The sequence below is a fragment of the Hermetia illucens genome, chromosome 5 (assembly GCF_905115235.1).
Source record: "Hermetia illucens chromosome 5, iHerIll2.2.curated.20191125, whole genome shotgun sequence".
Lineage (NCBI taxonomy): Eukaryota > Metazoa > Arthropoda > Insecta > Diptera > Stratiomyidae > Hermetia > Hermetia illucens.
Window position 1 is genome coordinate 92,225,462 of NC_051853.1, and position 25,390 is coordinate 92,250,851.

Below are 25,390 nucleotides of genomic sequence, written 5' to 3' on the forward strand. Positions count from 1 at the left end.
CCAAACTATCAAATTCTTTTCATCATCGATTTTACGTCAGAGAGACAAACGACTGCAGACAGTTATAAAATAGGTTATGCTTCAACTACTACCATTCAAGACCTGCCACTATAGAAACCACACCAGGAACCAGGCCAGTTACATAACATGCCGAAATCTCTAGATACCATCTACAGGCAGAAACTGGCTTCACTGCACTCTAGACTCCACGAAAGCATTCACTGAATGTTCCATGATTGCATGCAACTTGAGCGTTCTCTGCTCCGTGAATCCTCACTTCTCCGATTTCTCGGTTCGGCGGAATGGCCAGTTAGGGAGCACCATTCCAGCCGCTGCTCGAAGCCAGGTTTCCCCATACTACCCAACATTTTCGCAAGGGTTCGGCAGTACAAGGGTGGTCACAGGAAAAAGAGCCGAAGAACAATAAGGACAGAGTACATCCTTTTATTTGAGCTCTCTCGAATATCCACTGTTCCCGCTCGGTAGAGTCCTTATAGTTTGAACTGAACAAAAGTTGCCGTAATTGCGCATAGTGGAGAGGTTTTTAATTCACTTTGAATTTGTCAAAACGAATTAAAGTTCGGTTAAAGTTTATACGATGTGAAGTAAAGGATTTTCCTGACGCTTTTCGTGGATGCGGTTCGAGTGTGTGGATTTGGTTTTAACGCCTAGTTCTCTGTCCTCACTATACGTTTCGGTTTCTACAATATTTCGGCCGCTTGATTATGATTTATCTGAAAAAATGAAAGTAATATCCAAATATCTGGCACTAATGCAAGTAGGTGGGCTGCTACTTGAGGGATGTTTGTTTAGATGGTGAAAAAAGGATCTCAAAGCTGCGAATTGAGCGTCAATCGATTATAAAACTGCTTGATGACAGAATTGAAGTTGCTGCTTTATGCACTTTCATGTGTTGATACACTGTTGTCTACATCATATTTGTAGGGTAGTTTAGATACAATTTTTCACTGCATTTCTATAAAAGCAATGCATTTCTCTAAAAATTAAGCTGAAGATACTTATAGCCATTTGCTAGATCGTTATGGTTCCGAGAAGTTAGGTTCTTGGAGGCAACAAAAGTTCTGTATTTGGGGGCTGTTTTGGATGGAACTGATGAAATTCGGGGATTAGTTTTGTTGTCCAGTTAATGAAAGATTATGTGCGTTTCGAATGAAAACAAAGCATAAGGCGCCTTCTCGGTACAAAGAATGGAAAAATATCAAACTGTTGTATTGTATTGGATGGCGGAAATCGCCGGGCCCCGAAAGGAGTGTCACAAACTTCGGCGCTTGCCACAACGTCTAAACGACCGGGGGCAAAATTCGCTACTAGCAGGACTTGCTCGATAACTCGTGGGGACTCGTTTATAAACTGGTAACCCGAAAAATTGGTGCTCTGCGGAACTCTTGTTGACTTACGGCCGAGCAGGTGTACCGGTAGATAACGTCAGTACTCTCTACAAGAAATAAAAAGATATCAGGGACCGATGGTATCCCGACATATGTATACAAACTAGTGTTCCAACATCGGCCAGACCTAATGATTGGCTCAATCAACGTATGCCTGAAGAAGGCAAGGTGGCGAGGCTTATGTTTATCAACAAAGGGAAAAGTGACCCTTAGATGCTATCTGCATACTGTCCACTTTGCATACTTGATACTGGCGAGAATGTGCTTGTAGAACCTATTAGGAATAGACTCGCTGAAGCGATATGTTCTGCCACAGATTTGTCCCGAAGACAGTTCAGTTTTCGAGCAGTTGGATACATATTGAATGCCGTTATCAAAATCGTAGGTGCGGTTAACCGTGCTAAGGCACGCTTAACGCCAGAAATCCTTTCAATTACGTAAAGAGATGCTAGCACTCTGCTGAGTTATCTCTCGCATTATCTGAGAGATCGCTGTCTCCTTTAGAAACTTAGGGGAGGGCTAGAGGAGGATAGTGTGGAAAGACTCGGCGTGCCAGAAAAGTCGCGCCTGGTCGTTTATGCAGATGATATTGCGACACTTGTTGCCGGACGCACTGAACTGGCACAAAGCAGACTTGGTGCATTAATGCAACGAGTAAGCGGATGGATGACTTCTTATGGTTTCAGCCTTGCGCTGGAAAAAAACAGACGTAGTCATCCTACCTAAAAAAAAGCGTCCCATATCGATCGGTGAGTGAGTAATTAAAACAGTGAAAACCAATAGTTAAGTACCTCTGATTGATGGTCAACTCAAGGATGAGCTTTTTTCGAGCAAATCGGCCTTAAATCGGCTAATGGCGTGCTGACAGGTGGAGTCTTGTTGACCATTATATTCGGGTTCTCGTTGACGATGGGAAAGGTGTTTAGTTGGTAGTCCGTAGTGTACCATGCGAGAGTCCAACACAGTCATTTATTGCAACGCATTCACCTACTCAAACCCCAAAAATAAAAAATAGGCAAACATGCCCACAAGAAAGGAACATTTTCATAAATAGTGCGCCATGAGCTCACACCAAAAACTGAGAACTCGATATCTGAAAAACAATACGCCTTAAGTGCATTCGTCGATATTCAAGGTGCAGTCAACCCTAATAATAATAATCGTCGGCGCTTCTGCCACAAGTGAGATTGTAACCACGACCTTCTGCTACGACAGCCCAGTCGTCTGGACACAGTCAACTATGCCTCGTTGCAACGCATTGATGATGAAATGATTTGTGATATAGTAAGAGAGCATGGCATCGATCCTTTGCTAATTAGTTCAATTTTTTACATGCTGGAATGGAGAAAGATGAACACATTGATCAGTGGGTTTCCTACCGAGGCAGGATGTTTTACGGGGTTCTCCTTTCTTTGCTATCGCTTCTAGTAATGGAAACTTTATTATGGCTACTACAGGACGCAAAGGTCTTCGCGCTAGCATTTGCGTACCACTTAGTCGTAATAATTGTCGGAAAATGTACAACCTTGTGAATGAAAGTCTACAGGTAATTCACAGTAAGTGCTTCCCTAACCGACTTATAGTATCTGAGCTAGCTCACTAGAAACGTTAGGTAGGGTAGCTACCCACTATCCTTCTTATAATATCAGGGATGCAACTCTAGGTGGTACAAATAGTTAACAATTTATGAGCACATTTCGACGTCAAGGTAATGCGGAAGAGTCATAACCAGGAACAGCATCCGGAATCCTGTAGATTACTCTGATACTACGACAATGCGATTGGCAAGGTGGCAGAGACGGAACTTTACTAGGCGCAAGCAGCAAGCTATTGGTATAGATCTAACGGCTTGATTACCTAAGTATGGCTGGAGTGATGAGTATTACGCCGGCTGCGGTGCTCGAAATTATTCCATATCTATCCTCTGTCCATTTGGAGTTGAAAGGAAAAACAGCCAGCAACGCGTATAGTATTGGAAGGGATATTAAAAAAATGAATTTACTTTCTGTAATGTCTTCCGGATCTCGAATTTACATTTCTGTTTGATGCAAGCTAGAAAGTTAGCCTGAAGCCCAGAGAAAACAAACTGGGTCTAACACAAGTATCCCGGGATTTTCATAGCCATTTACTTCTTTCTGCATCTCAGAGTAGGTACTTTTTGGCAGCAGATCTTCGAGGGAAGCGTAAAATTAGAAGCAAAAATGGATCCTGTCTTCATCACAGGCCCATGTAGCGGCCGCATGCGGACTTACTACGCGACATTATCTGGAAAAGGTCTTGCAGGCACACATCATATCGTTTCTGGAATTCTCCAATAAAAACTTTGTTTTCATTGATAATAATGCATGCTATTATACGCCGGCATTTGGAGGAGATGAAAGCACTGTAAATGCCATGACCAAGGAGTTGGAAGAAACCATTCAAGATTAATGTTACCTCGAATAACCACCGCAACATCAAATTCTAAGGTGATTTATACACAGATGTAGTATAGTGCGATCTACAGAGATAACTAAACAGCAGGGGGTTGAAATCTCGAATGCCTTCTCAAAAGAGTGTTCAATTTCTCCTCCCTTTCAGGATCGGGACTAGCAATCGGAGTTTCGGAGTATTGACAAATGGTGGTATCAAAAACTGGGAATAAGCTTCCCATAAGAACAAGTAACAGGTAACAGGACACTACGATACATAAACGCATCTGGAATATCACTTTAGACGGGGAAATCGAGCACAGTGGACCACTCCGAGATGATTGCTCAGAGGCTGTACTTCTCTCCACCTCATGCGCACACAAACCACAAGGCAGATGAAGCCATTTCCTCATGGAAGTAGAAGCTAAAGCTGCAGGCAGAATCAGAGGCAGGAAATTCGAGCCGGGGTGGATATTGTGTGCTCCTCCACTTCCCCTTTCTTTGGAATCGAGCAATCAATCTAATTTTGCTGAAGTTCCTTCTTTCAAGTCCATAGAAAAACTCAAGGCAGGGTGGTAACCTCTTTTCTGCTCCTCTCGATTGCCTTGAAACAATCTTTCCGAATTTTAGTTTTGATTTTTTGTCCGATTTTCTTCCAGGTAACGCGATTAAGGGCTAATTTATGTCTTCTACATTTAACAAATGTGCGATACTCATATCAACTATAACGACATTTGATTGATCTGGTTTTATCGCTTACTGCACATGATTTTTGTCCAAAGAGACAGTCTCGCTTCCTTACATCAAGAGTGCAAGTGGTTTGCTTACAGACGTAGCACTGATGAGAGGGAGAGGGAAAACAGTTATTCCCCCAAGTTTCGAGTTTTCTCGAGAAACTTCATTGAAATGAAGGAAGGACACGGCAGGCCTGCGTTAGGCAGTGAGTCACTGACGAACATCCAGGCTGAAGAGCAGGCAAACAATGCCTTTAAATGTCGATTTTAGAGAACAGGTACAACTACCCCGTTTACTTTGACTTGAAGACAAAGTTTTATTGACATACCCCCAAACGCTTTTCGTGTTCTACAGGATAATCAACAAAACTTTTTATTGCTGGTTATTGCATCCTGCTTGCAAAATCGATGGTTTTCTACTATTTTGGGCTAGCAATAGTAAATTTAATAATAGTATGTTGGGTTACATTGTAATCTGGAAGTCCAATGGACATTTTGTGTCTTTATGGATTTTTTTTTCAAGGCTTGATGCCACATATTTACTATTACGTATTAAATATACCGCTGAAAAGCAAAGATTCAACAAAGACATCGTCAGATAAATATCCAACCAATTATCTCTCTATTAGAAACTAGTGGAGCGAAAAGCGACCTCATTTCATCATACCAACAACTCAGTATATTTCTAAAATTATGCATCTCATCCTCGCTCAAATTCCTTTGAACTCCTGCTTTGTCATAATAATTACTTCACAATATTTATCTTTTCTGTAAGCCAACTCACCTGCAAAATAGGCCAGCATTGCTGTTAATCCAACGGCTAATAGAATTAAGGCGATACTTAAACACTTCCAGGAACATCTGTGCTGACATCTTTTGTCTATGTGAAACCTGCAAGTAAAGAATTCAAAAGAAAAACAAGCGTAAGAAAATCTCAAGCCAGAAAACAATGAAGGACGTTGCGTAACAATAGACTGAATTAATTTTCATGCATAAATGTTCCTTCTTTTTTATAACCGTTTTCCTTTATCCGGATACCGCTTCACTTGCGGCCTATCCTAATCTGCGGACCCTCTTCGCCTACCTTCCGCACAAGCCTTATAAACTTTGGCGAGCAACTTTCTTCCTAGATATTTTCCTTTTCAATTACTAGAAAATGTTAATTTCATAAAACTTTCCATTATTTCCTCCTCTAGTTTTTTTCGTCCTTGCGTTTCTCCCATTGCCATTTAATTCAATTTTTAATTAGTTTTACGTTCGTTTGCATCAAAGAATGGAGCACAAAGCCAAGGAGGTATCTAGATGGGACGAACCAGAGGGGTCGCCGGCATCAAGGGCCGCATAAGGTTCAGCTCGAGTTTGAACTTGTAATAAATTGCAAAAAATTAGCGCAATGCATCCCGTCCAGTGTGAGTTCAAGCTCTCAGATATGTCAAAATAACAAATTTCAAAAGAAGTTGAAAAATCTTTCCCATTTTTTCCTAGGCATAAAGTGAATTTTAATTACATCATCATCCAATTGCCGGGGATGATGACAGCAGTAGTAAAAGGCGGAAAGACTTTCCTTTTTTGGAAAATTTGCAATTCAAGCACAAAGTGGAAATATTTACGTGGTCTGATTCCGCAACTAAGGTGTACTGACGGCGATGCCTACGCTAGTTATGTCGGATGGAAATTGAGGCTATTTTTCTAGGATTCAGGTGGCGAATGGTATGAAATGAGCATTAGGCATGTGAAGTGGGATTTAAGCTTTTATGTTATTAGTAGTCTTGGCAGAAGGACTAATCTGGGGCACGATGATTCCGTAATTTATGTGTTGCTCAGGCATCGTGTAATACAGAACCACCTGGACTGGAACAATTCCCTGAATGAGTTTAAAACGCACATGCAGCTGTCTATTGTTCTTGAAAACGGGCCCCTTACTGCTTTCAACCCGTTGATTGCCTTCCTTGTAATTGTTTCTCGGACATTTGTGTTATAAAATTGCAGCTTTGCGCCAACTGTGTTCAGAGCAAATATCTTAAATAGTGAAAGATAGATTATTGTAGTCACTGAATTATTCAGCAATTAACAGAAATTGCGTGCCCTCCATGACATTTGTTAAAATATGTCAAATGATGGAAAAGCCAAAGGTCAATAGCATTTTGCTGAAGGAGCGTGCAATCTGGGAATTTTTAGGGTAGGCGTAGATTGAAATGAGTCTAATGGTTTTGCGATGCTAATGAGAATGTCAATCGATAAATCATTACACGTGGCCCTTATTATTTGCATGCAAACTGTTCTACAACCTGAAACGTGTCTAAATGTTTGTTCTTGAGACAATCACGGAAGTGAATGCTAACGAAATTTGAAGCCAGTTGCGTAATATATACTTTCAGCTCATGTTAGCGAGGAATTGGACATTTGCGTCAGCGGGTGGTTCGAAACGTATTTTTTCATGTTGTAATGTAACTCAGAAGAAGGACTTAAAGTTTTCGGGGTAAAGTAAAGTAAAGTTACTGAAAATATTTAAGTTTTTTTGGGGTTTGGAAAACGAAATCTGCATTTCCATTTCAAAGCCTACTTCCTTGGTAGATCTCTCCGACTGTTAAAGAACTTACGATGGTGATATCCGCGGACTGATTCTTTCACCCCAAAAGAAACTATGAAACAGCTTTGTTAAATTCTTTTGTAACGTGATCATTTCTTTCTAACGACGGTGTAGTATCTTGCGTCGAGCTAGAGTAATTAACACTCATTTGAATGGACTTAAATGGAAAGAACAGTTTGAATCATAAAAAGATAGATACACAGAAGGCACACGCAATAATCTAGGAAATTCAGTGAATTCCGGGTGTAACACCCGATAAGTCCAATTAGCGCTGTGTTGTGCCGCTTTGATGCCACAAACTCCGAAGACCATGACTACTGTGGTAAGAGCAAGGAAGATTTTGAGAACCAGCACGTGACTTTCACGTGGAGTCCTCCCAGCTTGCAATTAGAGATCTCCCGCAGGAGAATGGTTTAGGTAGTGTCCGTAGCCTGGTTCTAGCTGGAGCTGGACAATCACAAAGGAAGTGCTCTAGGGTTTCCCCGTCATTTCCAGAACTTTGGCAATGCGAATTTTAAGGTATGCCCAGTTTGATTGCATGGTCGCATGTATGTCAGTGCCCCGCGCAAACCGCCATAATATTGTATGCGTTTGCAAGCGTCTGGCACAAGAGCTTTTGCGATCGGGTCTTGTCATAAGCGGACCAAATCCTCCATGGCTTGGCGCAGGTGGTGAGCCTTCGCCATCGAAAGTCAGCGCTAGGTGCTAAATTGTGCGAGTAGACTCCCCTCCTTACAGTCACGAGCCGGGCACTGACTGTGTCTAACGAACGTCTGCGAAGAGCAGAGCCCTCGCTCATTGTGCTCTATGTTGCTAGGACCAGGAACCCGGCTCATTCTCCTCTGTGTTCCTCGGACCAGGAACCCAGAGAAAGGTGACTTCAACGGGTCCCTGCACTGCCCCAGCACCCCGAATGATGTCACTACTGTGTACAAAACCTTAATAGCCGCTTGGCTGTTGATCAGAATAGTCATGTTACACCTTGGGCTTAAAAAATGTCCCGGCCATCGGCAGGCTTCCAACATCGTCATAACTTTCTGTTGGAATACATTGGCAAATACTGGTAGACGAAACGGGTACGCTGTGTGTGTTCGAGAAAATTTCCGCACCGAGTTCTCAGACCATCTTGAAACTTGACTTCGGTGTGGTGTAGTCCTTAGGAAATGTTCTGACATCCCTTGGTACTTCGCCTGGGAAGTTACTATGGCCGTACGTCTTCGATCTCTAACATCAGAACTGACGTACTCGGACAGAGGTCCAAAGTGAGGAGGTATAGCAGAACATTAAGAGCATCTGCTGGGTAGATTATTTGAATCCTATTATTTTCTCAGCGGCTGTACCAGACAATATAACCGTATGCTAGGATAAAACGAACTGCGGCTGTGTCCTCAGCAGGAAACCTCATTTCCTTACAAAGGTCTTCTTGCAGGCCTACAGGCGCCACTTCTATAATTTCACTTATAACGGAGGGAGCCATCCCTGGCACCAATATTACCAAACCATCAGCATACGCCACCACTTCACCCTGCTCCTGTCCTATATGTGTAGCACTTGCTCTGCATCACTATCAACCAGAGAACCGGCGTTCTTACGGCGCATCTCTGGTCACATCTCTGGTAAAGTGGCTAGTTAAAGGAATAGTCGAAATTCAAACCTCCAATTTCTGTCAAATCGAGGCTGTAGCAAGAATTAGCTCAAGTGACGTATGGGTATAGTAGTTCACTGGCCAGTAGAAGCCAGTGAAAGTTACGTCAGTTTTCTGAAAGAGTCTAATACTTCCCACAAACAGTGTGTATACTTGCCACGGAAAACAAATGCCAATTAAACATTTTCTTTGTTAAAATAAAAGTTTTATACAATCGCGTGATGTTTGTTTATAAATTTGGTTTACTATCTATACAGTTATAGATAATTCTTCCGTTTGCACTAATTCCCTACTTTTTGAATTGCTTTTTTTTTGTGTATCTTTCAATACCGCATGTTTCGCAGATGAGTGAAAGAAGTGCAGCTGGGATTAGCTCTGATATGTTTTCCGATAAAGAATGTTCTGAATGATGAAGAAACGCCAGCGTCCAGAGTTGCCAGGAAGGTTTCGATTTCTAGCTTGAAAGGGCGTAAAGCAACGAATCTCAGGAGCAACCGGCAGGTCGTCAACCGGAGGATAAAAAACGATCAGCAGAATTTGGAACTTGGAATTTAGTACTTTTTTCAAAATTTTCGCTCCATCAACCAAATTACACCGGGATGTATTTATTTCCTAATTGCAATAAGTGTTATTCGAAAAATTGAATGATCAACTTATGGGATTGGTTAATAAGGAATTAAATTCGTCAATGCTGTGAGAATAATCCTCATTAAATTGCTATTACATGTTATGCACCAGTGCAGCAATGCACGAATGCCAACCGTATAACTATACCTAGCACTCTTTTTCGGCATATATCACTTTCCTCGGACAGCAAAATTAATCAATGAACTTCGCTTGGATTCTTGTAAGTAAAGCCGTTCGGCCTGCCGGTTACGCCGCCAGAGCCCGCAGTGCACCCCCCCCCCCACCAGTTTAATTGAATGCACCATCCACATCATTAGTTCAATCCAGGACGTGGAAAGCCTTGAGACGTGAATTTGAGATATTTTTGTGTGTGAGGATTTATTAAAAATGTTCACCAGCGATAAAAATGCCCATAAAATTCTCGTTCACATCCCAAACAAACAATAAATTATCGCTAACAGCCTAAACAAGTACGTCTGGCCGGTTAGCCGAATCATTTTTCATTCGATCTTCGGCCGCTTGAAGAGTCCAAACGGACAGGCCAGAACCTCCAATCCCCGTTACAGCAGTTGGTAAAATGCGGACTATTCAGAAGTAACTGTACGTGGATGGCGGGCTGCATTTTTATTAACCGTATCAAAATAAGACTTACACTAGAGGGCCAAAGGAGGATGGAAATCACGTCGGGAGTAGCACAGGGATCCATCCTAGGGCCGGACCTCTGGAACCCGTCCTACGATAGTCTGCTGCGATTCGATATTCCCGAAGAGTCGCGCCTAGTCGGTTATGCAGACGACATTGCGGCAAAGCAGACTTGGCATATTGATGCGACGAGTAAGTGGATGGATAACTGCTCACGGTTTCAACCTTGCGCTGGAAAAAACCGAAGTAGTCATCCTGACCAGAATCCCGACCTTGCGTCCCATATCGATCGGCGAGTTGACTATAGAGTCAAAACCAGCGGTTAAATACCTTGCTTTAATGCTCAACTCGAAGATGATCTTCTTCGAGCAAATCAAAGCGACCGGGCTGCAGCGGGAGTGGCGGCCTTGAGTCGGCTAATGGCGACAAATTAGACCCGTGATTGAACAGAAAGCACCGTGAAATTGATTACTTTCTTACCCGACTTCTAAGTGGGCATGGAGGTTTTCAGGTGCACAGGATTGGGAAGGCGCGATCTCCTGATTGTGTGTTCTGCAATGGAGTGGCGGACGACGCTGAACACACCTTTTTCTTTTGCGAGAGGTGAAACGGCCTTCGCCAGCAGCTTTATGCAGATACAGGGGAACTCTCTCCAGACAACAGTGTCAGAGAGATGCTGAAGAGCGCTGGCAGCTGGAAAACGTATTGCGCATTATGTTCGGGCTCTTCTTATTGCGAAGAAGATTGAACTCGACCGGCAGAGGGATCGGACGGTAAGGGGTTTCCTGAACTAACAACAATTCCCCTCCTCCCCTCCCGTTGGTGAAAGGAATTCCCTGACTTGAAGGCTCCCAAAGCCAGGAGAGCGGGAGGGCTAGCCCGAAGTAATGTGTCAAACGGTTCCAGGTTAGTTCTCTGATGACTGGGAGGTGTTTAGTTGGTAGTCCGCCAGCGTTCTGTTGCGGGAGTCCAACACTCTGTGCGTAAACACAATCACCTACCCTACTCCAAAAAAAAAAAATCAAAATAAGACTTGGAAGAACGTGGCAGATGTACAGATATAAACTGTCCCCTGAAAAATCTTTGGTCGCCGAAAGTTTACATTACAACTCAAGTCCGCATAATATAACAAAAATCAATACAATATTGAAAAAAATCCTGCAGGATTCATTTCGGAAGTAGTCTAGGGATCCGAATCCTAAATGGCATTTTGCTATTTTTCGGTACTAGTGAATACCAATATCAGTTATGAGCATTTGGCGCTAGCGGCAATGAAGATATTTTAAAAACCCCCCTTTCCTCCACACACCATGGATTCAATATCGCGTCGAACTCCCCGGCAATGTTCGCCTTATCAGCACAACTTTTGTCTTGAACGGGCTGATTAGCACCCTTTTGCAACCCCTTCACCAAGTATTGATATGTATACGAATAGAATGAAGAAAGTTGCGGAAAAAAACAAGATAGAAATACTGGAAACTTGTATACAGCAGCTGCTGCCGGCATGGAGCGATTTACCTGTGCCGATGAACTAAAGTAGTAGGTAGTTTTCCTTTTGTCCAGTTTACATGAAAGCGACAGAAAGATTGAAACAGCAGAAATCATTACAGAAAAGGAACAGATACGTTTGCCGAGCTCTGTAAGAATTATACAACCAGTCGACTTATCAAGCGATGGCCTACGCGCCTATATATTTGCACTTAGGATTAATTTATTGTCTGATAGTGTGGTTTTTATAATATCCTCAATGAAAAATCACCTTACGAAGAACTATGAGGACCCTGATTGACAAAATTTTCGAGGTTAAGCACCTTTATCACGTATAGACTAGAAAAGCGGAAACAAAGCTTTTTCTGCATTGGAAACGAAAAAAAGGAATATATATTTTCGTGTATCATGCAAAGCGCTAGATTGCGATGAGAGATATTTATGTGGGTCCCCCTGCAACGACTAGTACGAATAGTACGATGGGTGGTACTATTATGAAGCAATGAGGAGTTTACCTGTTCATCGTCGATCTCGAGAAAGTTGTCGGTAGTGTCAACTGGTAGTGTATCTGGAGTGCCGAGGATCTAGAGGGGTTTAATGGATTATGTCATCTTTCCTCACACTTCGACTACATTGACTAAATCTGCTTTCTTTTTCACGGAGTCATTTCTTGTTGTTTCTATCGAAGGCGGCACCTGCTGTCAATCAAGGCATTGATAGCGTCAAATCCGACTTCGCTGTTTACCTCAAAATCTGAAAGAAACTATCAACTTTTCCGTTTCAGTACAGAGCTCTCCAGCACACAACCATCTGTTCGACAAATACAAATTGATAAATGACTACCAGAGACAATTGACGTGTTGATCGAGTATTGCCTTCGAATTCCATTCACTGATACTCTCCTGGTCTGGCTTCACCACACTCGAAAATTGAAAAACCAATCCTCTAAGTTAAGCCACATTCCTTGCCGTTACCGAAAACTACGTTATCAGGACGTTCATTTGGGATTCGTTTAGTAATAAATTCATAAAAAATAACATAATCATAATATTTTCAGGATTCATTTCATCAATTTTGCGTAGGAAGCAAACGGCTAACACCCCCAGCATTTGTGAAAAAGAACAAATCAACAACTCCGGCCTATCACAGTTATTCTCTAGATGTAATGAGGGCTGGGATATCACAATGGGGTTTCGGTCATTTCACCCCGTCAACTAACAACGTAGCTCATATAAGACTATATTTTTTATACTCTCTAGAGAACAACTCCTAAATTTCTGCTCTTTTATTACAGGCACCATTCCTTCCAGAACGGCGAATAATATAGAGGCATCGAAGTAGAAACTACGCCTCACACGTCATGAAAACTAGAGGATATTGTATTAAAAAAATTGACACTACTGACACTACCCTTGTATTTATAATTTGACCACAATTCGAATTTGAAGTCAAAGAATGAAACCTAAACGAAATACTACATAAAAGTTTACAAACCTGGATGGCGAGTATGGTGAATAGTGCGGTGTATGGGATGAATGCGATGTCCTTAGAGGAAATCCAGGCATTACAAGCGGAGATGTACCCCCTAGTTGGCAATGTGGACCACTAGAATTATTTGCCGCTGACATTCCAGGTTGTTGCTGTTGCGCATTAGGTTGCATTGTTCCTAACCTGGAAATGGAAAGAGAGAATATGGGAATTTAGTATTGTAGGAGCGATAATTGTTACTAAAATTCATTATTTTATTTCATTTGCTCCATGTTAGGTAATGAATTTTGTCAGTTAAAATAAGTCCACTCTTGCAGTATTTTAAAAAATTCAAATGTTTGCAGTTAACGCGTAGAGTTCCAAAGCCGTTTTCTAAAATTTCAACGTCTACTGTTCATTCATTGAAGGGTGGATCTACACGAAGTTCTCTTCGTTCTTATTTTCACTTTTTGCCCCATTTTGTTTCACTGTTCAGTTTCATTGTCATCATATTTAATGCTGTACAAGTGAGAAGCCAGCAGCAGCCAAACAAGCACAAAGTCGGACGCAGATATCCACGATGACCGAAATTCAAACCACGAAAATGAGTAGTATAGTCTTTCGAATAAATCTATATCTGACGAGTGTATTTTATTGAAAATATTCTCTGAACCAACCCTGCTTTACATCAGGGTCAAAAGTTGCCACTGATTTACATTTCCAATATTACGACTCAATTCTATGATCAATCACATCAAATAAAATTATCCTTGCTATCATAGTTGAAAGTGTTTTCGAAGTTCCAACAAGTGGTCACCAGGATCGTCTGTTCTATATTGTATTTAGAAAGTGACCTTTGAAACCATAAAGGAAGAAGCCACAACTATACACAATACCAAAAAACTCGATGCACACTGTAATTAACGCTGAACCAAAAGTGCTCTTCCGGTTTGACTAGGATCAACCATGCAGACAGTGTTATATCAAAAATAGAAAAAGTTGGTAAAGTTGATGGTTCACTACAGTTTCACTAAAGTATCCCGTGGACATGTGCTTGCACGCCTCTGTGGTGCTAACCAAGGTCTGGACTGTAGATATCCTTTTGGAGTCAGACAACGTCTTATGAATTGCCTCTGCCCTGGACGAAACCGCAAGTCATCTATTTTCTTATAAACAAAATTGTTGTTACTTTTTATAATCATGGTTGTATAATAAACAACAGATGAAAAATGATCAATAGAAATAATGTGATGGGAATGTACAATGTAGAAGGTAAGAGCTATTACCTAAGATTTCTTTGAAAGATCTGTGTATCCGAAATACCTGAAACAAACACGTCAAAATGCCATGCTCAATTTCGTTAGACTACACGCCTCCCATGACAAAATATTTGTCGCGTCCCAAGGTACTTGAGGAAGGCGTGAAATAATCCAAATTACCGAAAGCGTCGTAATATTCATAATCACTATTCCTAGAATTGTTTAGTCTACCTCCAGCCTGCTTGGCTGGTATAGGGATAGTATTTTCCGCTGAGCTCTTCGCGAGTAATTGCAAACGCACTAAAGTTACGCAATGAAAAACGTCCTAAAATATCTTTTCCTCGAAGTGAATTGGGGATCGAGCGAACACCCGAAAAACTCAGCTGTTCTTCTTTCCAATCCTCGGTCGACCATGCGGACCCCGGTTTAACTACAGTAACAAGAACGCAAGCAGCCGTTTCCGTATGGGAAAAGCGGCATAAATAAGAATTTCCATATTGCTAATGCCGGTTACCCTGCACCTAGCCGTGTGTTAGCATAAAAATATGCATTATATTGCGTGGAAAAAACATAAAAGGGAAAACGACTTAAACTTCCTAAGTCAAATCTATCGTGCCTGTTTCTTGTCTTTTGCCAGTTACCAACATATCGTCCATATACGTATCTGATCTGTTAGCCTCCAGTTTCTATAGGTTGCCTAAAAATATTTGACACGCGGAAAGGCCCTGTTTTGTACAATGCGTTCTTGGATGTCTAGTAAGGCTCATTCATACATGTGAATGCCAGTTATATAGTTTGACCTTCATTCACCATTCAGCTGAATTTTAGTGAATCTTAGTCCACTCCTCGAATAACTGCTGGGATTTTTTTAAAGACAGGCTCGAGAACAACGCTTTCGTATTAAAAGATGCTTGTCTTTCCTTAACTTATTAACTTATTAACGACGACTTCCTTGCTGCTTCTTACTTGACGCTCTCCTGAGTTTAGACCTAGCCTGTTTACTCTTGCCGAAAATCACTTTTTGGATCGGTTAGCTTGTGGCTGCGATTATTTCTCTGACTTCTTTGACTTCTTTATGAATTTGCCGGAGCCACTTGAGTCTGGATGGAGAGGGGTTAGCGATTCTGAAGGTTGTCATAATAATTGATTTGCATTCGGCGCGAGCCTTTTGCTTCCTTTTAAGGAAGTCCTGAAGATTGTATAAGTAATATACTGGTTTCTCTTTTAGTTTTTTAATGATCCTCTGGTCGTTAGTTCCTTCTTTTTTCTTCAGAGTCGTTCATTTTGCGGGATTTAGTACTCAGCGGACTTTATCTCGAAAGGTTTGATCCCTTGTGTTGTGATGTGTCCGGATAGCTGAGTGGCTAGAGCGCAAGGCTGTCGTACGGAAGGTCGCGGTTCAAATCTCATTGGTAGCAGTGGAATTTTATCGTGATTTGACATCGGATACCAGTCGACTCAGCTGTGAATGAGTACCTGAGTCAAATCAGGGTAATAATGTCAGGCGAGCGCAATGCTGAGCACATTACCTCCTAGTGTACCGTTACGGTCTTGAATGAAGTGCTCTAACACACTTCAAGGCCCTGATCCAATTTGGATTGTTGCGCCAACGATTATTATATTACTATTGTGATTGTGTTGTGATGAGGACTTTACTTTTTTTTTGAGATTGTTTTTCTTCCCTTTCCGCAGGTATAGACTATGTAAATTGTCTCCTATATTTCGTCCCTGTAACGATTCCTCCCATGCGTTTGTCTACTGAGCTGCATTCCGTAATTAACGAAAACAATTTTTTCTAGACGCGAGGATACACCACAGCGTTTTATCACCCTTACTTTCGAAAGAACATTCGTCCATCACAAAACATGTATCGAGCTTTTTTCGAAAATGAGGTTTTCAGCTGGCGTACCGTAGTGTTCTGTCAAAGTTTACGCTAACCTTAGAAAGTTTGCTTTCGAAACGATTTCATTAATTCATCAGGCAGGGAGTATGCCCTTGTCTAAATAACATGTTTTACCATGGCACGATATATTCGAGAAGGACTAAAAGGAAGTCGGTGATCCAGCCTACACCAATAAAGTTCTCGAATCACTTTTATTTGATAGGAGAAATTCGAAGCATGACGAAAACGACCGTTTTTCGTATTGCAACCGATGATTTGAAGATGAAGACGGAATAAGTGTGCTTCAAATCGTTCCCAAAAGTGTTGAATGATGAGCAAAGGGACATGTGAATGCTTCAGTTCTAAGAACTCTTGAAAATATGGGAAACTGGTCTTAATTGAACTTTAAGATCAGTTCAAGCGAGTGATGACTCATGGATGTCTGAGGACACCTTTAGGGTTGTTCGGCACCAGGAGGGCATACGTAGTCAAAGCCAGAGTCAAAACCATACTTATTTTAATCCGAGGCAATATTCGCCATGAGTTCGTACCTGTCAAGTATTGTGAACGCAACTTTCTACTTGGAAGCGCTCAAAAGACTGAAAATGAAATAGAAAATTTGGAGGAGAATTGAAAGCATCCGGGACCATTGTACATCGGTGCTATAAGGAGAAACCTAGACCAAATAATGTTAGGTTGGCTTTTTATCTGGGGGTTAAAATTCAACAGAGAATACCCGAATGCATCATATACACTCAGGCCCGCTATCATGACGTTTGGAAGATCAAAGCCAAGAAAGAATTCTTTTTTTCATCTTAAGTTTTCACTTTTTAACTCTTTACGAAACTCATGAGAATAATGTATGCAATTTCTTGTTGAGTGTTCAAAATTACGTGTGGAGATTCCAAAAAGGCAAGTTTCGTATAAAAAAGGCTTTTTACAAAATCCAACCAACCAATCTGAGTACGTCAGTTTTGACATCCACGAAAACAATTACGTAACAACATTGATTATACTGGTCGAAGGTTGCCAGGATACAATTTTTTGGTAATCATATACTCTTTCTCTGTGGAGAAGAAGACGACGAGAAAGCTTTACTTAAATCAAAAAGGGAAGAAAAACTGTACATCGCAATTAAAACTTTTTTCAAATGATGTCAATCAATAATGAATGTGCCTCTTACTAACAACGTTACGCCATCAGTCCTAAGGTTTATTCATAATATTAGAACGGTAGCAGATCTTATCCGAAATCCATCCCTAAGTCATTCGCAAAAAGATGTCTTGATGGAAGAACAATTTAATCAAAAAGTTGACTGAAGGTTTCGTCCAGGGCAGAGGCATCTCATCAGACGCTGCCTCACCTCTGCCCTGGGAGCAACGGGACCGAAAGTAACGACAGATGGTAATTGTTCCACTTAAATATAATCGCAAACACGTAATGGGTACGAATTACATTCAGGTGAAATCCGTCATAGTCCAGACCTAAACCAGGTCGAAGTAAATATTTTTCGTTGAGGATGCTGGTAGTCCTGAGTCCGCACCCACTTAGTGACGGACCGAAAAAAAAGAACCAAAAAGTTGATTGACGGTTTCGTCCAGGGCAGAGACAACTCATCAGCCGCTGCCTTACCTCTGCCCTGGGACATGAAGTGCACAGAAAGATTACGTTTATGTCATGGACTACACCGGCCAAAGCGACCGCGGGCCCTCCTTATCAGTATTGAGGTCCGCAGCGAAGCAATGTTTACTGTGAAAGTACAAATCTTTGCCAACTGACTGAAATGTTCAGTAGTGTTCTTCCCCTACATACCCCGTTCATCACCTCCTTCTTTACCATGATGATGACAATATACCAACATTTGCATGGCTATAATCTTTTAACGGACTTCGAGAAAGAGGACCTCCCACTTTTCCCTCCATACACTCTTTGCTACCTGTGAGGATGGGGTTAAATATTAAATTTTACCATTAACGTCTACTTTTTAAAGGAAATGGCCTTGCAAATCTTTCCTTTCTCCCTTCAAGGAACCCCCACTTTGAGGAACTATAACGTTTTAAGGGCGGGGGAGGGGGGGGGGATAGGCAAAACTAGTTTTTATCGCAGTTGAAGAGGACGAACCATACTTCGTTCTCCCTTTCCGGAGATGGGGTTGAATATTCAATGTTTACCTGAAATATTCCACACTAAAATAACGATATTACGGAATAGTTTGTACATTTAGTTATCACTTGTTTACATTCAGTTTTAGTACTTATTTGTTCACTTCAGTTTGAAAGATGTATAGGACCCAAAACAGCTGTTACGAAGTGCAATAAGTCCCTTCAACAAAAAATTTCCAATTGTTTACTAACCAGTCAAAATGAGCACAATATCAATCTATTTCTTGGAGCTCCTTAAAGACACTTTTTAAATTTCTTGGAGTCCTCACATAAAATACATATTAGTCACGATTGAATCTGATTCTCAGATAATATTTCAAGGAGATTTCTGAGAGTTCTGAAATTCATCCGATAAGAGAGCCACAGATACTTCAGGGATATTATGGTTTCTAAGAATCTCATATAAGTGATCATAAATTTGGAATTCTAGATTAAATTAAAATACTTGTCCTGGTATTTGGGAACAATTTATACCAAACAATCAAAGAACCTCTCCATGTCAAGCATGCTTTCAATAACTTTGTGGCTTTCAGTGTTCTTCATAAAAATGTCATTTCAAAATCAATGATACTTCTTTGAAAAGCTGTAGAATCGTAAAGAAAACGAGCACCAGTACAGGAAATTGCGAACATTTTCTCCATTTTATTCACAAATCATCGTTAAATTTCTTGCATGTTTTGATAGCCGAAAGTAATAAAAACCATTAATAAAAACATCTTCAGACAATCATCAACCAATATCAGCGTCATCTAATAAACAGTTTCCAATTCAATAAGAAAGACATCTTTCTGATTGCAAGAGAGATATCATGATTATCGTTATACCTTGTCCGCCCGTCTGGATTCGCCAATAAAATGCGATTAGGAGAGAAGTGCTTTACGAGTGGATCCTCTTAAATATTGACCATATTTAAGTGGTGAAACAAGCTATAAAGTGACACGAATTTCCTAGTTTATAGTCTCATAATTTACAATAAGTAGGATGACTATATTCTCTCATTATGCGGTTAATTTGGAAAACATCTTTTACAACTATTGGAAACTATTAAACAGTGTGTTGCGGAATAAACCAAAAGTAATTTATCCCTTAACAGATTTGATATCGCATTAACTTCAAAACGAAAACCTACACACAAGCTTGTGGACAGCATTAAAAACTTAATTTATATTTGAGGCGCATCATCATCATCTGGTCGCATAAAAGTGATCATAGTTAGATGCAATGGTTAGGTTGATTAGGGGCGTCCAAACCGCAACCGATTTAGAGGAATAGAGAGTGCCGATAGTAAAATGTTTTTCAGGTGCCGGGAATATGGTAAAGGATGTATTTTTTTTCTAGATGTTCTTCGAGTGATCAAACTTTTTCTCACTGTTGAGTATTTACCAGCACTTTGTGAGTAGAAAGTAGTCATCTTTTGGAAATAGTCGACTGGCTATTTCCGGAATAAGTAAGGCAACGCATTTAGATCAACGGCAAAAAAAAGAACCAAATTGAGAGCGAAAAAAAAAACAGGAAATTAGGGGTAAATTGTCTCGTTTGGCTAATAAATTAGAAGTCGAATCTAGGCCTTGTCTCCAAAATGATCTTCCATAAAGTGGTACTCAAGCCTAAACTCAAACAAGAAGCTTTCGGGGCATAACCAGAGTAACATGACTCGTCACAACCCTAAATATATGCTAAGTTCTTCACATAACCCTAGTTAAAATCGAAATACCTTCTAATCGGAAGAAGTATATTTGATAACTGCAAATTTATGCTAATATATTGGCTCTCCTCCTTACGTGGCTCAAATTTGCTCTAGTGGAATTCACTTGGTGTCGCTAGCTTTATAGAGATCAGCTACTGATTGATTGCAGGTACCTGCAGGTAACTGCTGACAAATTGAGGTCCGAGCATTAAGAAGCTAGGTAAAGAGTGGGAAATATCAGTTGGATCTCGCCGTGAGATTTAGACGGAAATTTTGTAGTACGCCTGATAGCGAACGACCAAAAACCCACTAGTTTCCAGGACTGTCGGGAATTGCTCCAACAATCAAAAGAAGGTGAGAATTTCTTTTCAAGGACCACAATAGATGACGAATCGCAGGTTATGGTTATGCAAATGAAAAGAAATGCAATTGCAGCAAAAAGCTTGCCAAGCTTGATTTGATGTTAAGGGAATGCTGATAGTTTCCTTCGATGCTAAGGGTGCCATTCCCCAGGAGTACTTCTTCAAGGCTCCACAGTAAAGCAGACTTCGTATATTGAAGGTTTAAAGCAACTTGATGACACTATCCATTTCAGAAATGTCGAGGAGTCAAAACTTCATTACGACAACGCTCCAGCCCATTTAATCCTGAGAAGTTGCCGTGATAAGACGCTTCAAATGAAGAAATGGAAAAGGAAATGAAATACATTGAAAACCAATGTTCATTCCTAAAATATCGGGTTACACTTGCTTCTAACGAAAGATCTAGCAATAAATTTTTATTGATAAAGCTTCTCCTTGCTTTGGGGAGGAGCGGTGGGGCATTATCTTACAGTTCAGGATAAGTTCTTAGATGATAATACCCATAGTACTACGAGTGTAATAACTAACCAAGGGATAATTAGCCGTCCCCAACTTATAGATATGTACAATGACGGTGTTAATAACTCTAGAGCAAGGGCCAGTTGCTTTTCGCTATGTAGGCCTTCAACGAGAAAGAAGTCCTCGATGACGTTAAAAAACCATGGCGGGTGGATGCTTCCATGCAGCTTTAATAGGTGGAAGACGATACGAATCTAGAAATACTAGATTATTTTCAGTAAAAAATATAAAGTAGAATCAGCAAACGGCATTTAAAAAGGGTTAGATTCTGAGTATAGCAGGTTCTTTGCACAATCACATTGGGTGGTTACATTCCGTCGTTATGAAGCTTTATATCGCAATTCAAAGGCTCTGACAAGGAAGGTACGACTAGGATGAAAAACTCCCTTGGGTGCGCAAGATTAGTTCACGAAGATATTATCACTTTTAGATCATCTGAATTGGATTCGGATTCCATATGTGCCGCACATTTGATTGCTGCTAAGGGACACGCCATACCACTGAAGGTCTTGACAAGCTATTTCCAAACTAGAGTTACAGAGCGTGGTTTTATTTATGAAATCATATCGAGATGGGACGTGGAGCTTCGGAATAATCCCTACAAAGTTCATTGCTTACCATGCTTACACTGAGTTAGAAGTAACTCTGGCGTGTATTCGAAGCTAAAAAGAGCTGGCAAATAATATAATATAGTAGATTCTCGGCTATCTGTAAAATCTTCGCTTCTCCCAAAAGCCATAATATGAGGAAGAAATGGAAACCAATCGATTGGGCCTCCAGAGGCATGCAAAATTCGTGAATCATGAGCTAAGGGCAAAACTTTCAATCGCCCCAAAAGGGGCGTAAGTAAAAACTATCCGAAACTTTGATCGGGCACGCGTCTATAGATGAATCAGAGCCTGCGAAATTCTTTACCCAGTTTTTCTTATTAAGGCGGCTGAGAGTGTGAATCTCTTGATCTTTAACAGTCCTGGAACTGCTACAGCCCAAGCATGGGATAAGCAGGTGCCCCCACCTGCTGGTCGAGAGCCTGGTAAGGAGAATTCAAAGGAGACCCCCGGTGAAAAAGTCACATTGGTAAGGGACTCTCAATTCTTTTATCGAAGGACAGGGCTGACTTCTTGCGAGTGGAATGATGTCTGACATATTCCCCTTTTATAACCAGAGACACCTTATCATCCTAGGGAAATGTAATCTATCAGACTTTCCGATTCCACAAATACATGGTGATCATTATGGGGTAGCGCTAGTTCTGACGCTATTTATTACAGTAGAATCCCCATAATGCGCATCGTCAAGCGACTGTAGATTTGGTATGAAATATTTGGATTACCAATTATCGGGAATGCAATATAAAGAAAGTTAAATCTGAGGATTCGCAAATTTGTATTTGTACGAATTAGCCTGAAACGAATAATTGATGTACCATTTATCAGAATTCCACTGTATATTGCAGGGTTACGGCCAAGGGTAGAGAAGTCGATCAGGAAACATCTGAAATACACCGGTCCGAAGCAAATCAAAAGGAAAAGCCGATCCACAATGCGAAACAGGTTTCCCTTTTGTGAATGCTGTTTGCCAATCCATTTGTATACAGCCCCCCTGGGGGTTCTACCTTCTGAAGATCGACGAAAGCACCTACTTGTCGGCACTTATCAACATCATTCAGAACATCCCTCTAGTTGGAGTCCCACTTAGTCAAGAACAACTTGTCTTCGTACAGAGTTTCCGACACCTTCTGAATAATTTCTTCAATTTCATCTATTATCGATGCTTTGTTGTCTTTGTTGATGATTGGGAGTAGCAGAATTTGCAGATACATTTTCGTTATATCGCCCGAGGAAACGAAATTAAATTTATAGATGGGAGTAACGATGCCGAAGATAAGTGTTTTGAGCCTTAGCTTAAGAAGAATTCTCTTATTAAGGGCGATCATCCCAAAAAACAACTCGAGTTATATTAGTTCTAAAGCAACATTTTATTTCCCAACTTACACAGCCTATGCAGACGCAGACTTAGGACTCAAAGTAGCTCTTGCGTAGCTAATATAGACAGAACAATTGCAGCAAACATCCATTCATTCCTTAGATTAAAAAGCACAACAAGATTCGATTCGACGATCAGAAGCGCTGTACTATGAAAAAAACCCAGTGACCATAAACTGACAATGTTTGAATAGGAGATACAAAAGTTCATATCAACTATCTACCTTTTGGTATTCTAATGCACTTCAGAGCCAAATAGATCTGGAATAAGAATTTGGTCATAAAGTCACAAAAATATGGCATCAAAATTCAAAATAAATGTAACGCATTATTATTTTGAATAATCCGTATGTACACCGTTATTCGGCTGGTGTATCTAAACTAAAAGAAGTTATACGCTTCTTAGGAAGTAATAAGACGGAGCTATTGAAGTGTTTGATGAAAGATACACAAATTCCAAATTCCTCAAAAGATTGACTAGAATGCACCAACGTTCTTTTTTACAGAATATCCTTACTAAATGAGTATCCGGGTAACTCAGTGGTTAGAGCACAAAGCTCACTGGTGGTAGTGAGATTTGTATCACGATTTAACATCGGATACCAGCCGACTCAGCTGTGAATGAGTACTTGAGTCAAATCAGGGTAATAATTAAGAGCGAACGCAATGCTGACCACATTGCCTCCTATAAGATACAGTAATCCTGTATCAAGGCCGTTACGGCCTTGAATGAAGTGTTCTAACACACTTCGAGGTCCTGATTCAATTGGATTGTTGCGCCAACGATTATTATTTTTATCCTTACTGATATTCTGGAACGTCAGATACACTTTCTGTTGATACATCAGAGTAGTAACATCAGCATACAAAATGTTCATTGATGGTCAAAAAGGTCCCGTATTCCACTGACAAAATTTCTTCTTCTTTTTGTTTCAAAGTTTCAAATAATCATAGAATGTTATGAACGGTGTTTCTTTGATCACTGCTTATTGCTAGCTTGAACCACCGAATTGACCACCCAACCTTCAAAAATTTTGTAAACAACTGGATCTTTGTAATTAATATGCCAATCGCGCCAACGGATTTTTGGAATATTTCAACATAGAATAAGATGAATTTCAACCCAGATATTATTGCCCCAGTTAAAAGATGTTACATCTAACCTGCAAATATGGGTGATAATTATGACATTTTTTTTTAGTTTTATTTGGAAAATATAACAAGCCATAAAGAGGCCTAAAAATTGTTGAGAGCGATTCAAAAAATTGTTTAGATATTTGCGATACTTAACATATTCCCAAACAGCCCTGAATTCGTCCTAAGAATTTTAATTATTTTTCTTTACTCCAGATATACTGAATTTTTACATGGTGATTAGACACGATGACATCTCGTGCATCTTAGATTCAGTTTTCTTTCCCATTAAAGACGCCCATGGGAATTCTCTAATGGCTTTCAAGCAATCCACAGCCGTTGCGGATTCATCAAAGCTTAAGTTTAGATTGCGCTCCGAAAAGATATTAGACAATCAAGCTTCATGTGAAAATGGGCGGGGTTTCAACGGGGACCCAGCTGCTTATGTTCCCTCCAATAAAGTGCTTCTCTGCGATTCTTAGCAGGCACCAGCAGAAAGAGTTAAAGCTCAGTATAACGATCTATTGATGAATTTATGTCTTTAATGTTCTGAGAAATGAGCCGGAGTGTATCTTGTGTGCATAGTCATTTTCGATCTTTAGTAAATTTATGTATCTTGAAATTGGGATATTGATATTTTTACTGGGTCCAAAAGAGTTTATTTTCATGCCGAGCGGAATCTTTTTAAATGGATTGATTTTTTTTACCGCTAGACTATTTGTTGGATATTTATTTTTCTTGCAAAGTGAACATTAATCTGTTGATTGTGTGATATTTAATTTCAACATGAATTTCACTGAAATTTATGAAAGATGTTTAAAGATATTTCTTCCAAAGAGTGTGAGAATGATGAAAATTTAAAACATATGCACATACGGAAATTATTGAAGATAGTTGAATATTTTTAGGATGTTGTGTACCGTTCTGCATTCATTTTCCGGAAAAGATATTTTTTTAAAAGGCATCAGCTCGTATGTTCCCATTGAGTAAGATTATTGCCATATAAACCCACATTTCATATGTACTCTCTTCCTTGTGGATCTTCCGGTCCCGACTGAGACAGTTAGGTGTACTGTTCAGTTTTATCGTGGGCAATTGAATCAGATTATAGTTAACTTCTTCGCGTCTCAGTGTCCGGACCTTAACGTTGGGAATTAGTTTGTGGTTTGAATGACCCTTTACCAATCAATCCCACCCCAGTTGCCTCCTACTTTGAAATTCTTCCCGGTTTCCCTTCTCGGGTGCTGCGGGGAAAATAGTTCAAGCGAAACAAATCCGTATCTGCATGTTAGATATAGCCCTTGTCCGTAGGATAACAATATTCTGCCCCCTATAGTTCATTTCGACGTTGAAGGAGGCACTATTGACGAATATTTCCCCTTGAAAT

The 25,390-nt window shown here is 40.4% G+C and overlaps 1 protein-coding gene across 3 annotated transcripts in view; it reads right to left on the minus strand.

The window, feature by feature from the left end:
* LOC119656739 (teneurin-a) overlaps positions 1–25,390 on the minus strand; it is a 769,843-nt gene that overhangs the window by 281,004 nt on the left and 463,449 nt on the right. For all 3 annotated transcript variants that reach the window (XM_038063287.1, XM_038063286.1, XM_038063288.1), the window contains 2 exons: positions 13,041–13,217; positions 5,339–5,445 (listed from right to left, as the gene is read on the minus strand). In XM_038063287.1, the coding sequence (XP_037919215.1) occupies positions 5,339–5,445; positions 13,041–13,217 (284 nt within the window). The remainder of the gene's footprint in view (positions 1–5,338; positions 5,446–13,040; positions 13,218–25,390) is intronic.